At 46.0% G+C, this 17,533-nt stretch overlaps 1 protein-coding gene across 1 annotated transcript in view; it reads left to right on the top strand.

Moving 5' to 3' along the window:
* Positions 1-17,533, top strand: part of clu (clustered mitochondria protein homolog) — a 120,287-nt gene that overhangs the window by 27,257 nt on the left and 75,497 nt on the right. Inside the window, exons 2-5 of the mRNA XM_084597427.1 lie at positions 2,090-2,319; positions 4,600-4,771; positions 9,783-9,926; positions 12,804-12,919. Coding sequence (XP_084453553.1) covers positions 2,090-2,319; positions 4,600-4,771; positions 9,783-9,926; positions 12,804-12,919 — 662 coding nt within the window. The remainder of the gene's footprint in view (positions 1-2,089; positions 2,320-4,599; positions 4,772-9,782; positions 9,927-12,803; positions 12,920-17,533) is intronic.

Below are 17,533 nucleotides of genomic sequence, written 5' to 3'. Positions count from 1 at the left end.
GCCATGCCTGTTCTGTGCATTAGTGATGCTTGCCTATTAATTGCTGACAAGGACGATGAAAGCTTGCTGGTGAATAAAGAAAACTGAATCTCCATACATAGCATGTGAGGCACCTCAAACTATGCATCACCAGAACTTTGTAAAAAGCAATCTTGTTTTGCTCTATTCCAAAAAAAAAAAAAGGAAATTCAAGCCACGCTTTATAAGGATGCTCAGTACAACACCTATCCTGTGAAGCATCTTGCCTAGTTAATATTTCTTGGTCTTATCATTGGCAGGCACTTTAAGTTTGCATTACGCATAGCTTTCAGTTCTTGAAAAAAAAAGCCTGTTTATGAACATATGATCTAATTGCCGGAAATCATAGCAAGTGAGGTACAGGAACGGATTTAGGGCAGGAGGGGGAAACTGGTCACAGTTGCCTCCCTCGCCAGGCAAGATTTTTTATGTGGAAAATCGCATTCTGCTCCATTTCTGTTTGTTTTTTTTTTACTAAAGAAAGTCCATAAAGTACATAGTTCAAATGGGGCTAACCCTTTATTCATTTTCTCCAAGAGTGAGCCATAAATCCACCCCTGCTCAGGTACTATTCTTTACTGTGCCTTTGTCCACACTCTTATAAATTAGCTTTTCTTTTTAATTGGGGTAGCAGGTGTGAGAGCTACCTGAAAAAAGAGCCCTGGTGATAATACTGAACACTTGCTATAACATCAGAGATCATGCAGATGACTGGACATACCTATTATCTGTGGTTTAGTTGCACATGGTCTATAATCTGTAACGCACCAAATCATAAATGGTCAACTGGGCTTAGCGAACTCAACCAACGGCGGCTGCGTTTCAATGTCAATGCACGTTAAAGATTGAAATTACTCCGCAGCCCTCCACACTGGCACCTCTTTCTCTCTTTTTGCTTTCACTCCGACCTTCGCCCCTTCCTTTACGGTGTGGTTAAGGTGTCCTCCAAGTGTAACAGATATTGCATCTTTCCTTACAGGGATAAGCCAATTGACAATTTTTCGCATGCTTCAGGCATTTTTAACCAAGGAGGAGGCTGAGTGGTCACAGATGTTCCTAGTGAGAGAGGTCATAGTTGCGGACGCGGGGGCCAGATCACAAAACTGTGTTCGCTCATCTGCGCTGAAATGTAAAAAAAAAAAAATTAAAATAAACTGTGTTTGTTAATCTGCACTGAAATAGAAAAAAGGAAGATAAAGTTTCTTTGTTTATCTGCATTAAAATATAAAAAATGAAAATAAACAATGGCCCCACCGCGGTGGCACAGAGTACCCGGGTTCAACCCCGACCGCCGGCAGCTGCATTTTGATGGAGGCAAAACGAAGAGGCGTCCGTGTGCTATGCGATGTCGGTGCATGTTAAAGATCACCAGGTGGTTGAAATTACTTCGAAGCCCTACACTTTGGCACCTCTTTCTCTCTTTCCGCTTTCACTCGCACCTTTCGTTTCCTGTAAACTAATTTAGTATAACATAAATAATGTACAGAGAACGCTAATCCTATACATGAGAGCGCTTTATATCAAAGCAAAATGAACCATAAGAAGCTGTAAAATGAATAGAAAAGTATACAATGGATAAGCTGTGCTGTGCACGCCTACTTCGCATTTGATTAAGTACTCAAATTGCTGTAATTTTTTTTCTTTCAACCTTTCACATATGGATGAGATGGCAGTGCCCAATTCTGCACAATCTGTTTAAGTAGTTCTGCTATGGATGGCTAAGCAAGAAGGAAATTAAAGACATTTGCTCCTTCAGTTTGCACTAAATCCCTGAAGGTGCATGTTTTCCAAGGCTGGGGGGTGGACTCAGTGGACAGTTGCTCAGACATGTATGTAAAGTGATGCAACAGGGACACTGCAGTGTTCTGCTTCATCGTTCTCTTCCCATTGCTTGCATCAGTCGGCAAATCAGTGCTTGCTGTTCTTGGCAGCTTTGCCATTGGCTTTGGTGTTGAGGCTTCAATGGGTTAGTGCAGCTGCTTTCTCGAAATATTCAAAGCAAGATGGCAGAAGCAGAAATTGTTGCTTTTCATAGTGGTTGTAGCTTCTCCTTTTTATTTTTTCCACACAGAATCAAAGCCAGAGGCCATGACTGCTACGTCAGAAGGGGATGCCGCCAGCCTAGGCTCTGCCGAAGACAGTGGCAAGGGTTCCTCTACATCCGAGGAAGAAGATGGGGCCGCATCAAAGTTGGGTGTGGGGACAGCAGGAGAAACTGGAGGACAGGAGCTGGTCTTCATCCAGGACACGGGTTTCAATGTACGAATTCAGGCACCGGGCCTGGAGCCATTCGACATTCAGGTGAGGAGGCTGCAGCCAAGCATTCTTTCTTCTCCCTGTGCCTCCCTCTGCCTTTCTGTTGTGCGTGCGTGTGTGTGTGGGGGGGGGGTGATCATCACAGCACGAAAAGTGGTCTGAAAATGTGTTCTCATACAAGGCCTTTTTTCACCTTGACCTTTATTTTCATTTCTTCTTTTTTCTCTATAAACCAGCTTTATATACAAATAAGCGTTTTGTACTTTACAGGAAGCATGGTACAGGGAGTATTTATTGGCAGGGTAATGCTTTTTTATGAATATTTTGAACTTTTTAATGTATTGAAAATCAGTTTCGTACAGCCTGAAAGTACAGACTATAAAATACTTCATAATAGCTGAAAAGGTCCTGACTGAGAGTTAATTTCACACCAAAGAAATCAGAATCGGACAAATACGAGATGGAGTAACGAACAGCACCACTGTGTCTCATGCTTAATTATGTGGTAGTTTACTCCTGGAGGTTTGCTGCACCACTGAAAGCATTCCTCGCATGGAAACAAGTGTGCATTGAAATAACAAGCTACATGCTGTTGAGCATGTGTGCCTTCTATATAAATTGTGCCAAGCCACTGGTTGAGGATAATGTGCATATTCCAGCTTTCTCACTTTGTCAGTGTCAATGTCCACTAAAGGCACCCTTGTCAATAATCTGCATTACTGTGCCACATGCTCAACTTTAAGGCCAGAAACTGTTCTCAGCTTCATGTCAGCAGCGCTGTTGGTGCTCCAAGGCCTCCAGCTGCACAGACAAAAACATGTCGAACATGGATACAGCAAATATTTGGCCCCATCAAACTCTTCCAAACTATGCTTAAAAACCATAGGCACTTTTTGCTTATACTGTACTGTGCCTAACACAGTTGGACATAACACATTCGCCTTGCATTTGTGAACTCTCATTTGGGAAAAAAACTCTCATCAGTGGGTTTCCTGATGTGTGCTTCTCCCTATTGCATCAATGGTGAGTGCTCAGCAACTCTGAGTTCTGGAACCCCACATCTTCCGCATGCAAGGCAGATGCTCAGCCTCTTTGTTTGGATGGGCACAAAGTGGATGTATATCAAACTTTCCAGTGCCGAGTGATGCCTGCTCCAGTGAGTTCACTGAACTACAAAAAGGCTAGCAGTGGTATGGCAAGAATCTCCCACACGTCAGCGGTGTTGCAGAGGATAGAGAGAGGTGGAGAGTTGGTAGCCGGGCAGCCAGCGTGCATTCATGCAGAAGCAGCAGCAGCATAGACAGCTGTAGGTTTGCAGTAATCATCTTGCGCTGCGACTGCCCGCTGACGTCAGCTGCCTCAGAGGTAGCAAGCAGCTTTCATTCTGGTGTACAGTTTTCTGCTTGAAAACATTGTAAGGCTGAGAAGCCACCTGACTAGTATTTGACTTGTGGCTACTGCACGCTTTGAGTGCGCTGCGGGGAAGCTAACTCTACTGGTATCTGGCACCGTTTTTCACAGCCTCCACAGTCGCTGCAAATGCTTTAAAAATGGCTGAAACTTGCAAAAAATGCCTCTTGCTGATCTCTAGTAAGGTTTTCTGGTCTCCTTTTCTTACATTGACTAAATTGCACTGTTCTTGGATGCGTTTTGGACAAAATTTTATCTGACAAATTTTTTCTATATAAAATTATTTTGTACCTGTTCTCTATGAGGACGTTGGTCGGTAGTATCGGGATGCACTTGCAATAACTGTGATGTCTTGTCATTTAACCGAATGGTGTTCCCATGGGTCAGATAATTTTCTTTTGCATTCATTGTAACAGCAGCATATTGACCAATTTCGTTTGTTGCCTGTCAGAAATGATCGCAATAGATCTCTTCATTCTCATCTACTTCAGGACAGATTGCTGTGTTCTCAACACTGGCATTGCAATCTGCAACATATTTTTATCAGGGTCATTTAACATTGGTGCCCCTTTGATAACTCTGTGATAACTCTGCATGTCTTGACGGGCACTCACGAATGCTTTTATTTTCATAACTTGAATTATTTTACCAACTAAAAAAAAGATGTACAGTGCTCATTACAGCATACACAGACTGTTTACAATACCTGTGCAGCTGTTGTCTTGGCTCTTTTGCCAGTGCTAATTATTTTCAGCCTGCGTTGAAATGAGTCGCTCGCATGTAAAGGGGAGGTCCACCTTTAAATGATGCAGCAAGCTGGTTCGTAATTGCAGGTGAGCTTGGTGGTGCAGGAGCCTATCGTCACAGGTGGTTGTACTGTGCTGAGGGCTGTTGCCTCTTTTCGTGTGCGTGCAGGTGAGCTCGATGGAGCTGGTCCAGGAGATTCACCAGCTGCTCATGGACCGGGAGGACACTTGCCATCGGACATGCTTCAGCCTTCAGTTGGATGGCACGACACTGGACAACTTCGCTGAACTCAAAAACATCCCGGGACTCAAGGAGGGCTCACTCATCAAGGTTGTCGAAGGTGAGTAGTTCCCATATGGCAAAGGCAAGAATGTTTATGTGCTTGTGCCTGTTACACAGTGTCCTATATTTTAATGAATACAGTAAATCTTGGTGATATGAGCTTGGTTGGTTTAAATTTTGGGATGATAATGAATTCTTAAAATTTCCTCACCCAAGTGCATTGTGTGCAGAATTTCGGGTGCTACACTCTCTCTACAGCAAGACAAAGAGCCCGAAGAGATGTGGTCTGATGTTCATGATATAATACAAGAAGTTGCTACTAAGGTAGTTCCAAAGCAAAAGAAATGCAAGAAAGCAAACTGGTTATCTGAAGAGGCTTTGCAAATAGCTGAGGAAAGGAGGATGGCAAAAGTTATGGGGGAAAGAGAAAGATACAAGGTTCTCAATGCGGATTTTCAGAAAATAGCAAGGAGAGATAAGAATGCCTTCCTGAACATACAGTGCCAAGCAGTTGAGGACAACAGCCAATTAAGGAACACATGAGCTCTGTATAAGACAATCAAAGATATCAAAGGAAGCTTCTGTGCTAAGATGGGCGTGATAAAGGACAAACGAGGCAAGGACCTCACTGAAGCCGCAGAGATAAAGAAGAGGTGGCAGGAATACACAGAACTGTACAAGAAAGACTCAAATGTGCAAACCCAACATAAGACGGTTGTGATAACTGATATTGAGCCGGGCATCCTGAAGAGTGAAGTTGAATGGGCCTTGGCCAGCCTTGCTAGGAACAAAGCTAGCAGAATTGATGGCATTCCAGCTGAGTTGCTTCAAAACCTCAACCATGACGCTGTTAACATTCTGCATACATTATGTCAGAAGATTTGGACAACCCTGCAGTGGCCGCAGGATTGGAGGAGGTCAGTTTACATCCCCATTCCAAAGAAAGGCAGTGCCAGGGATTGTTCCAACTACCGCACGATCGCGCTTATTTCGCATGCTAGCAAGGTGATGTTGAAAATCCTCCAAGGTAGGCTGCAGCAGTATGTGGATCGGGAGCTTCCGGACGTGCAAGCTGGGTTTCGCAAGGGCAGAGGAACTAGAGACCAAGTTGCCAACCTTCGCTGGATCATGGAAAAAGCAAGAGAGTTCCAGAAACCCATCTACTTCTGCTTTATTGATTATGCGAAAGCGTTTGACTGCGTAGATCACAGCAGATTGTGGCAAGCTCTCCAAGAGATGGGAGTTCCAATTCACCTCATCTGTCTCCTCAGGAACCTGTATGAAGGGCAAGAGGCCACAGTCAGAACTGGGCATGGTCTTACTGATTGGTTTCCGATTGAGAAAGTAGTGAAGCAAGGCTGCATACTGTCGCCCTGCCTATTTAACCTATATGCAGAGTGCATCATGAGGAAGGCCGGTCTGGACGAGTCTACAGCTGGAGTGAAGATTGCTGGAAAACGTATCAACAACCTTAGATATGTGGATGATACCACTTTAATTGCAGAAAGTGAATCGGAACTCAAGAGACTTCTGATGCGCGTACAAGAAGAGAGTGAGAAGTTTGGGCTTAAACTGAACATTAAAAAAACAAAGATCATGGCGTCTTGCCCTATCAAGTCCTGGAGCATCAAGGGACAAGAAGTGGAAGCTGTGACAGATTTTCTCTTCTTGGGCTCCAAGATTACCTCGGAAGGAGACTGCAGCCATGAAATTAGGAGACTCCTGCTTCTGGGAAAGAGAGCAATGGTTAGCCTTGACCGCCTAGTAAAGAGCAGAGACATTAGTCTGCCAACCAAGATCCGTATAACTCGTGCTATGGTCTTTCCAGTTGTGATGTATGGATGCGAGAGTTGGACTGTGAAAAAGGCTGACCGCCGAAGAATTGACGCGTTTGAATTGTGGTGCTGGCGAAGACTCTTGAGAGTTCCTTGGACTGCCAGAAGATCAGATCAGTCAATATTGTCGACCATAAACCCTGACTGCTCATTGGAGGGTCAAATTCTAAAGTTAAAGCTCAGCTACTTTGGTCATCTGATGAGAAGAGAGGAGTCGCTGGAGAAAGATTTGATGTTTGGAAAGGTTGAGGGTTGCCGGAGAAGGGGTAGGCAGCGAACGCGATAGTTAGATGGCATCCTCGAGGCACTGCAGATGAAGTTATGTGATGTTAGGAAGATAGTGAGAGACCGGAAAGCGTGGCGTGACATGGTCAATAGGGTCACGAAGAGTCGGACACGACTGAACTGAACTGAACACTCTCTCATGCCACTACGGATGGTGTTAACTTGTGAGCCGCGACCATGACCTCGATCACTAGTCGTGTTATGCAGAGGAAGTACAGTCGAGCCTTGATATGATAAAGTCCTACTTGCAGCTGCGAATTTCTTTACGTTGAGGTTCCCATGTTCTAGCTGCTCAAAAAAATTAACTGGTTAGTGGAACACTGCTAGTAAATGGGAACTTGTAAATTACGAATTCAGGAAATAAGCAAGGAATTCTAGCAATAATAGTGCTAACGAGGGTACTGGATGTTTATTTGTGTATCAGGAGAACGATGAATAATAGCAAACGGGCGCGAACAAGCCATTTTTCTGCAAGTGAGCAAAGAGTGAGGGCTGGCGCGGCTGCCTTTGCGCGACAATCTTTTGTTTAAGCCTCACGTAAGCGTACGCATAATGAACTTGCCTCTAACTTTTGCTGCCAACTTAAAAAATTGGTAGTCGTTAGCGCATCCCTCCGTTGCTCGCCACCGCAATGGCAGGTCACCAAGATTCCGCCCAGCCAGAACTTCATGGTATGGCTCGTCCGGTTGCTCAGTGCTTTCCCTTTATCATACAACAGTTGGGGTGGGCACTGTCCGCTGCCACAAAATCAATGCAGCATGTGCAGCAGCAAACTCCTTTTGAAGCTAACAATGCTTCATGATCACAGCTAACCACATGCTTTATTTTGACGACTGATGGATGGAAGGATAAACGGCTGTCATAAAAAAAAAAAAAAAGGTATTTCTTTTCGCATATTGAACTCTCCCTTCAAAACTGACCCCGATGTCAGGCAAATGCAAAATTCGGTGTGTCTCAGCTGAAGTTTTAGTTCTCATCCAAATTTCAAAGTGGCTGCTGATACAGTGCAGTACACTTCGATACCAGATATAGCGATATATCGCTTATAACGAACAAATTCTTAAGATATATCATTTTCCAATTGCCCCTATGTAAAAATAAACCAGATATAATGATCGATTGTCGGCGGTATATCGGATACGATAGCTTTATCTCCGCCGCCAGTAGGTGTTTACCACGAAAATTTGATTAAATATTCAATAAAAGATAAAATATTAAGAAGGCAATGACGTGAAAACTCAACATATACAGTGAAAACGGAAGGAAATGAGCACTATCATCATCATAATTGCTGCCGAGCAAAGGGTGCTGCTGCAGCCATATCGTCATCGCCATCGCCGATTCTGCATCAGTGGGAGATAGTGGCAACCACATTATAATCACATTGACGGACTGCGTGATTACTCACGAGATGAAACGGCAGATTCATTGGGATTTTTGGTAGGATTTCAAGGTTGGAAACCTCGTGAAAAGGTACGGACATGCACACTCTACGATTTTAACGATCATTAAAGCTGGGGATGTCCTTCAGTTCATCCAGTCGCTAATCGGTTTTGTGCATGCAAAAAGGACTGCCGCCAGCGTGCACGCTACTGAAGCGATGCTCACAGCGATTGTCAAGCTTCAGCTGCCACTCAAGCGAGCGCATACTTGTGACTTTTTTAAATATGGTTATTTTGTGGCTATTGAGGTATACTGTAATAAAGTGTTTGGTGCTCTTTATCATGATTAGAGTTGGTCAACCCTATTTACTCATCGTAAGTAGGCAGGCCTACATGCATGGGAAAATACATGGGTGTGCTTTTTTTTCTTTCATTTTTTTTCCCTCTGGTCCAGATATAACGATACTAATGGTTATAACGATCGGATTTTCAGGTTTTCTTTTCAGTATTGTTATAAGTGGACTGCACTGCATGCATGTGATGTGTGAGGACATTGTTAAATTGAAAGTGAGGCATAAATGCATAAAATTACTTCGTTAAATCCCCCCAAAAAATACATGGTTTTCAATAGGGCAGAAATTGGGAAATAAAAAAAATGTGTTACGTCGTGGATTTCACTACATTGAGGTTTGTTATACCGAGTTTAGACTGTAATTTGTGATGGCACAGGGCCCACACATTGTTTACTGCAGGATCACTAGTCATGCTGTATGTACAGGAAGTAGTTAACAGCGGTGCATGTCCTGCACATCATTGACTCTGCAAACACTAGTTACATGCTGTATGCACAAGGAGAGGAGGGCAACGGCTTATTGCCCTCACATAGCTGACATCGCAATCGCCAGCCATGCTGTATTCACTGCCAGTAGTGAGCTATGGCCGCAGGGAGATAAAAAAATTCGCTCTGCCATAAAAAAATCTATGATGGCATTTCATATGCTTTTGCATACATATTTGGTTCGTTTTGATGATGGTATACATTTTTTCACGGTCCGTAGCGATTCAGATCACAGAAATTTCATTTTGGTTGCCTCTGCTATTATGTCATTTCTTGGAACTCCCCATACTAGGGTTTCACGAGAGATGGTGCAGGTGTGCTGAGAGGTAGGTTCTCTTGTTCTAGGGGCCCTTTTGATTGTTCTTTGTGCACTTGTTACTTGCTGAAGAAGTTATTGTTGTGGCAGTTGTGAAGAACAGCTGACGTTTCACATTAAAGAGCATTGTCAGAGAACAGAAGCATTGAACGGCGTCGTAGCTAACAGCTTCCCTGCCTCTTCTATTTTAAATTATTCTTGTTGCTGCCTTGGTTAAGATTAATGTGCAGAAGTGCTCTTCTGTCTCATGTCAGTGGACATTGTTTCCCTGTACAATATTAAAGGGAGGGGAGGAATGAAAAAGAAAAGCAGAGGAATGGAGAGAAATGCTTGTAGGAGAGGTCGTGCTCGTTGCTTGCTGTTGAAGAAGCGGCCGTTGACCAAATGGGCTCCTTTGCGGATACCCCTTGCAGAGCCATACACAGTGCGGGAAGCACGCATCCATGTGCGTCACGTGCGAGACCTACTTAAGTCCCTGGACCCTGGGGATGCCTACAACGGCCTGGATTGCAGCTCCCTGGCCTTCCTCAACATTGTCACCCAGGGGGATATCCTTGGTAAGAAGGCATTTGCAAATAACGCCACATCTTTGTGTGTCGTGCCAGTCCTTTAGAATCTCTATTTTTGTTGCCTTTTTTTCCTTTTACATCCTTTTACTAATGCTTCCTAATTTGACTCTGTTTGGGAAGGAAGAAAAGTTTTGCTGTAACTAACCTAATTATTGCTCATAGGGGCTATTGAAGTCAGCATAATGGCGCAGGCTGATTTCCCTTTTGCGTTACTCTGCTGAGCTGAGATGTGCAGGGCCATATCTCATCTGAAGTGCAAATTTAAGAGCATGCTTGGAGTTTTCAACAGCTCTTCTCTTTGTGTGCTCGACTTTTATGGTGGTGGCCTGCATTCTGTAGGCGATCTCACAGCGACGTTCATTTCAAAGGCCCTGTCAACATTTTCTTAACAACGCTGTCATTTTCATGACTGCTGTGTTCCTCAGAATGGCAGAGTCGAGGGACCATGCAGTTCACGCGCAGAAGCAATGTGCAAATAACTGCAGTAGTTGCATTGGTCGACATTGGACAGCAGGCAGTATGAATGGTCAGGTACAGCTTGTATGTTTGTCAAGCACAAACAGCAAGGCAAGCTTGGTTCCTGATTGGTCAGTGTTGGGCATGGTTTAGCTGCATAGTCCCAGTTGCACTGTGGGTGCCATCTTTGTTTTTCCTTCTTAGTATTGCCTCAGTCCTCCGGTGTGCACCTGCACTATACGGTTGTGGCTTTTGCTTTGAACAAAATGCAGAATAAGTTCCGTTACCATTTAAAATTCTGAGTGTTCGCACAGCCCTTCGTTCTGCTTCTATTTCAAGCTTAAAAAAGCTTCAATGGCATTTGAGTCAGCACTGCATCCAGTGCTACGTGTGGTTTACCATCCCAGAATTTCACATGGGCTGCCAGAGTTACTGTTAGGAGAAAGATGTACAGTGAAAGCTCATTAATTGCGGAAAATATGAAATTTTGAATAATTCACTGTGCTACTTGATTGGTGGTTGACATATAAAAAAGCGCGTTCAAATTCGAGCCAGTTCCATTGTGGATAAGTTGAACTACAGTCGAACCCGGATATATCGAACTCGAAAGGGATTCGATATATTGATAATTCGATATACAGAAATCGGCTTGTGACGGGACTTCTGATACGAAAAAACGATACCGTATTTGTCGCGTAATCAACCCACTCGCATAATGAACCCACCCTCCACTTTTGCACCCAAGAATTTGAAAAAAAAAAAAGGCGTTAAGGCCAGCTCGCTCACATGCAAGCAACTGAGCGATCTCAGCGACGAGCGGCAGTGACAGAGCGAAAATTTTCAAACTTGTTGGAACTGCGTCCCTCTCGCCGCTCGAGCCACCGCAGCAGCTCAAAACAAGGTTTCTGTGTCGCTGCGTTCAGAAATCGCGAGCATTTTCGCTTGCATGTCGATGGCGCGCGTCAGTCCGTTTCGGTCGTCTCATCCACAGCTCATTGGCAGTGTGCCACGATGCTGCGCAGCGATAACGTCAGGGCGCGTTTATCTTTTGATAGCTGCTGCGGTGGCGGGGAGCGAACTTGGCAGAGGGCCCGTGATGGCTTGATTGCACAAGCCTGGTTCGATTTATCACGCCGCGCTTGGGGCGGGTGTCATGATCGCAGCAGCTGACCGCGTGCTTTCGCTGATTCATACATGCAAGGATAAACGATAAACATAAATAAATAAACTAAACATCCCCGCAAAAAAAAAAAAAAAACTGCCGCTTTTTAACGTCTGCAGACGCATATCTTACGCTACGCCGCGCGTACAGCACAACGATAAGAAAGGATGACTCTCACAAAAAAAAAAGACAAAAAACGGAGAGAGCTGCCGCTTCTTAACATCCGCAGGCGCCATAGCCATGGTAGAATTAGTAGCCACGTCCGCTGCCGCGCCGCCGCACGCAGAGGGTTCGCAACACACGCTGGAGAAAGCATCCGACGTCTGTCTGAAAACGGGCTGAGCTGCTTGGCGTATGCGTTGCGCATGCTGAAGGAGAGAGATAGCTCTGCAAAAGAATGGGCACACCCACGCACGTGGCTTTCAAACTTCATGTGTTGCCGCGCGGGAAACGACAACTGCAGACGCGCGCGCCTTGGGGAATGGGCGCGGTGCTGCCCAGACCAGCTGTCGCCGAACTGTCCCCTCCCATTCCTTCCGCGTGTGGCTTGAAAACTTCACGCGGTAAACGGCCAAGGGTGATGAGATCGTCTTTGGGGAAGGCACACTTTTCAGTGCGTGGTGCGGAGTTCGATATATCGAACGAACGGTGAAATTGAGTTCGATATATGACGCGGCTTTCCTATACTTTTACATGGAATTTTCAAGGGGATATTTCGTGAGTTCGATATAAACAAAATTCAATATATCCGGGTTCAATATAACCGTGTTCGACTGTATATACTGCTGGAGCTGTGTTTGGATAGCTTTAAAAAAAAATGTGATGGCATAAAAAAAAAGAAAAATGAAAAACAAAAAAAGAGCAGTTGATCGCTGCCTTGCAAAAGTTGCAAGAGGCTTTTGTCAGCTTTTTTCAGGGTCATTTTATATTTCGAATTTTGGATCATTCATACTTTTCCTAATCCCTTGAATTTTGAAGTAACAAGGTTTTGTTCTGGGTTGATATTTACCCTTTCGGATTCGTTGATGAGGACTGAAAGGTTGAGGTCATGGCTGTTGCCAGACTTGGTGACTGCGACTGTACATCGTTGCCTCTGAGCCACTGTTGTACAAAGGTTTCGGTTCTCTTGCTGGTTGCCGTTCATGTCTGAATTATGAAGGGGAGAGGTGACCCATTGGATGGCATGCCGGGATCCTGAAAACCTGCTTCTTCTTCTTCCTCTCGCCCCTTGGCCCTGTGTCGTGCAGAAAAAAAGAGCCGTGGAGGAGAGTCTGTCGACTGCACACCGCCCGACCACATCATCCCAGGCTCCAAGGAACCGCCGCCACTGGTGCCTCTGCTGCCGCAGGCCAAGGACCAAAAGGTGCTAGCTCGTCTCCCCTTCCCTGCTTCGTGTTCATTGTTCAGCGAAGGCTCAGCTTCAGCTTTCCTGTAGCAAATGCACCTGCATCAGATTAGAAAGAAGTCAGTGAAGTTTAAAAAAACAACAAAGCACAGCTCTAGCAACTGGTGGAAGGGAAATTTCAGCTCGGCCTCCGATTCTTTATGAAAAAAAATAAATACCTTTTTGGGGAATTAGTAGACAGAAAGCTTGAATGTATTTTCGTATTTAGAAAATTCTGTTTTAATAAATGAACAAAGAGGTATGTTAATTATGGCGCCACTCATTGCAGTGACAGTATCACGGAAGGGGACATGAATGTATGGGTGTCACTTCGTGTGGTGTCTGGATGCGCCCTGGATGACAAGTGGGCACTACTGATTTGCTGCCTTTTCGGGCTGCTTTCTGAGAAAAAAAAAATTTAAAAAATAAACAGACTCTGTTCAGTGCGAGATATATGCCTTGCACTTGCGTTTGTTCAAACGATATGACTGGTCAATTTCCCAGGGCACTCATTTAGAGAGCCTTCTTTGGTTCCGTCGCATTTATTCCCTCCTGGTGGCTCCTGGGAGGATGAGTATGTGCACTTTTCTGTGGGAGAATTTAAAACATTACAGCAGCTGAGAACCCCTTGCAAGCGTTCAGTTACATTATCAGTGCAGTGTAACTTTACTGTACCAGCTGCACTGTTTGAGAAATGCATCAGCTCCTCGAGGTGACAGAGTTGCAGAATCATTTTTGAATACCTACAGTACAACCTCGTTACTTCGAAGTCATCGGGACCGCGAGAAATCTTCGAATTAAGCGGGTTTTCGAATTAACCGAACACACCAAGAAATAAGACTTAGGCAAAAAAATTCGTTGCAGGAACGTGTTACCTTTATTCGGCATGTTTTGAATTACTACTGAAAGTAATCAGAGATGCTGGTTTGCCGCGTCCGGTAGTTTGCGGCTCCTAAGGTCATGCTCTCGAGTTGGTCAAATGACGAGACATCTCTGAACTTCCACCGCGGCACTCAACAAAACTGCGGATAACGTTCAGCGATCCGATAACTTCACCAAGAGCAGGTGCTCGGGGAGGCTCGGTGGCGTCGTCGCTATCGTCGCTGTCATCGCGCATGTTCGTACCAGCAGTGATCTCTCTCTCCAAGTCAGAGTAGCCAGTCTGCTCTTTGCTCTCAATGTTGATACAGTAAAAGTTTGTTAATTCAAATTCCACGGGGCCGCCAGGCCAGTTCGAATTAACCAAAATTCGAACTAATGAAAGTGAGCAAAAATGAAGGCGTTTGATGCCCGGAGGGCACGAAAAACATTTATTTAGCAAAAAATATCATCTTCTGCTTCTTCTCTCTGAGGGCTACCGTACTCACTCGGTCTTCTAGCATGCGAATGTGACGAAGGGAGTCTTCTTCCCCCTCTTCAAAGCTGAAGAAAAGGCGCGCGACATTCAGCGCTCCCATAACTTCTGCCGCGGATGGACGCACGGGCTCTTGCTCCTCGTCGTCGTCCTCGTCTTCTGCCTCTTCTGGGACAGACTGCTCCCCAACAATTTCAGCGACAATGTCCTCATCACTTAGGGCACCGCACACTGCTGCATCGCTGTCTACTCCAACGTAATCATCAAAACTGACATCCTGCAGCACAGCACGCACAGCCGCAGGCAGAGGCTCCGGACTCCCATCGTCGCCACTTTCTTTCATACTTCCGGCAGCAAAGCCACAGTGGTGGAAGCAGTTTGCAATTGTGGACGGCGTGACCTGCTCCCATGCACGCACCAACATGTGCATTGCTGTGAGCAATGTGATGGTGCTGGTCTTCTGGTTTCCAGTGCACAAAGTCATGCGCTCGATCATGTGGCGCCTATAGAAACATTTGATGTTTCTGATCACCCCCTGATCCATCGGCTGCAAGGCCGCAGTCGTGTTGGCGGGCAAAAGACGAGCCTTGTGGCTTTCAGCTCGGCGTCGACTTTGTGTGCCGAGCAGTTATCCACAATGAGGAGAACTTGACGCTTCCCTAGCTCCATCCTCCGATCGAATTTCAAGAGCCATTTTTTAAACAATTCGCCCGTCATCCACGCCTTGCTGTTGGCGAAGTATTCCGTCGGCAGCGTCCTAATGTTCTTGAAACATCTAGGCTTATGTCCCTTGCCGACAACAAAAAGAGGGACCTCTCCGTCCCGGTCATATTAGCGGCGACCAGAACAGTAATCCGCTCTTTGCTTCGCTTGCCGCCAGCGCAGCTGTCCCCTTTAAATGTTACTGTTCTGTCGGGCTGGAGCTTATAAAACAAAGCCGTCTCATCAGCATTGAATATATCATGTGCAGAGTAGCTTTCTAAGTACTGCTGCAGAGCACCGCTTCGCCACGTGGCACAAGTTTCTGCATCCACTTCTTTGGCTTCTCCAGACAACACCCGGAAGACAAGATTATGTCTGTCTCTAAAGCGGTGAAACCATCCTTCGGAGGCGACAAAATCTTCCACATTCAAGCGCAGGGCGAAATCGGCCGCCTTCGCCATGATAATTGGGCCGCTCAGTGGAATGTCAGCGCTTCTCATTTCTTTCACCCACGTGATCACAGCGGTCTCAATTTCCGGATACTTGGCTAACCGAAGCCTTTTTCTGTTGCTGGCGAAATCTTCGGCTTCATAGGCATCCTCGATGGCCTTCCTATTTCAGACGTACGTCGACAACGTGCTTGGTGGAATCCCGTGCTTTTTCGCGATTTCCACTTTGCTGGCCTTCCGTTCATCCACCTCGCGTAAAATAGCCACTTTCTCCTTCACCGTCTTGGCACAGTATTTCCCACGCGAACACATCTCGCGGACACAAGCTCACAACAAGCGGCGTGCAAAACGAGGGCTCACGAAATGCAACACGAAACCGTGGTCGATAACACTAAAACGTCGTTCCTCGAAGGAGTCGCGGCAGGAAAGACTGTTTAGTACTTGTTCCAGCACCCTAGCGGCGCCCCGATGGTTGTGTCATCTATCGTTCTGCCGTGAAAGCTTCCAACGATGGTTTTTAACAGCGCCGCTTGGCGGCGCGCAGTTCGAATTATGGGTGACGGCGCCAATTTTTGAGTGAATTAACGAGCTGTTACGCGCATAGACTTCTATGCACTGCGGACCGGACCACGATGACTATTTCGAATTATCCAAAATTTCGAATTAACGAGTTGTGAATTAACGAGCTTTCACAGCAGTGATCTCACTCTCCAAGTCAGAGTAGCCAGTCTGCTCTTCGCTCTCAATGTTGATATACTCGGCGAAGCCGACTGCGTTAAACTCATCCTCTGCGCAGAGCGCATTGATGCGGTCGCAATACTCTGCTCCTTCTTCGTCAAGAGTAGTAGTACATGGGTGGTCTGCATCGGCATCAACAGTGCTTTCACTGGAAAAACCAGCGTGTTCAAAACACCGCCTGATCAATGTGGGCTCCACTTGTTTCCAAGCATACACCATGAGGCATATGGCTCCGAGGAGGTCGATGGAGTACTCCTTGCCATTGTCGTAGCAAAGGAGCATGCGCTTGAGCAGGTGGTACCGATAAATCTTCCTAGTGTGGTGAATGACGCCTTGGTCCATAGGCTGTGAGATCGAAGTGGTGTTCGGAGGTAAAAATACCATCCTGATGGCCTGGAGATGTGGGATGTCGCCATGTGCCGGGCAGTTGTCGACGACGAATAGGACATTCCTGCCCGTGGCCGCGAACTTGCGGTCAAGTTGCCGCACGTAATCTTCAAATATTGCACCTGTCATCCAGGCTTTCTTATTGTGCCTGTAGACGAGTTCATCCTTTGGCGGCAGCCGCACATTTTTGAAGCAGCGAGGCTTCCCCGTCTTTCGACGACCAGTAGCGGCAGCTTGTGTTTACCGCACATGTTTGCGCCGAACAGCACAGTAATCCTGTCCTTGGCCTGTTTCCTACCCTTGATGGCGGTGTTCTTCACTGCGAATGTTTTTGTTGGCAGCATCTTATAAAAAAGTGCAGCCTCGTCAAGGTTGTAAATGTCGTCTGCACCGTACTCGCTAAGCAGCGGCGCCAATGTGTGGTTTCTCCAATCCTCGACAACGCTCTCGTTAGTGCTGCCGCTCTCACCACAGACGGTGAGAAAGGTTAAATTATTGCGTTCTTTAAAACGGCAAAACCATCCATTGCTGCACTTAAATTCCTCATGCCCAAGTTGTAGAGCTAGGTCGTTGGCCTTCTCCCACAGTAGCGTTCCATTGACAGGAAGGTGGGCAGCGTTTGCTTTCTGCAGCCAGCGAAGCAGAGCAGCTTCCACATCTTGATACGTGGGAGCCCGCACTCGTGACCGCTTCAAAGAATAGGTCTTGCCGTAAGCCTCTAGTATTTTTGACTTGTTGCTCAATATTGTGGACAACGTCGAGAGGGGCACGCCATGCCTTTTGGCCAACTCGGTCTTCGAACAAGCGCTCTTGCCTGCTTTCTGGATCAAGCAGAACTTCTGCTGCAGCGTTAAAGTCTTGTACTTTGGCATTTCTGCACTGCTACGGTCACAAAGCTAGCACTTCTGCACAGTCCCGCCCAAAAAAACGGCACAGTAGCCGACCCCTAACCACAGCGCACAA

Source organism: Amblyomma maculatum, chromosome 3, assembly GCF_055883805.1.
Source record: "Amblyomma maculatum isolate TAMU_Amacu chromosome 3, ASM5588380v1, whole genome shotgun sequence".
Lineage (NCBI taxonomy): Eukaryota > Metazoa > Arthropoda > Arachnida > Ixodida > Ixodidae > Amblyomma > Amblyomma maculatum.
This window is presented reverse-complemented; position numbering and strand designations above follow the sequence as displayed.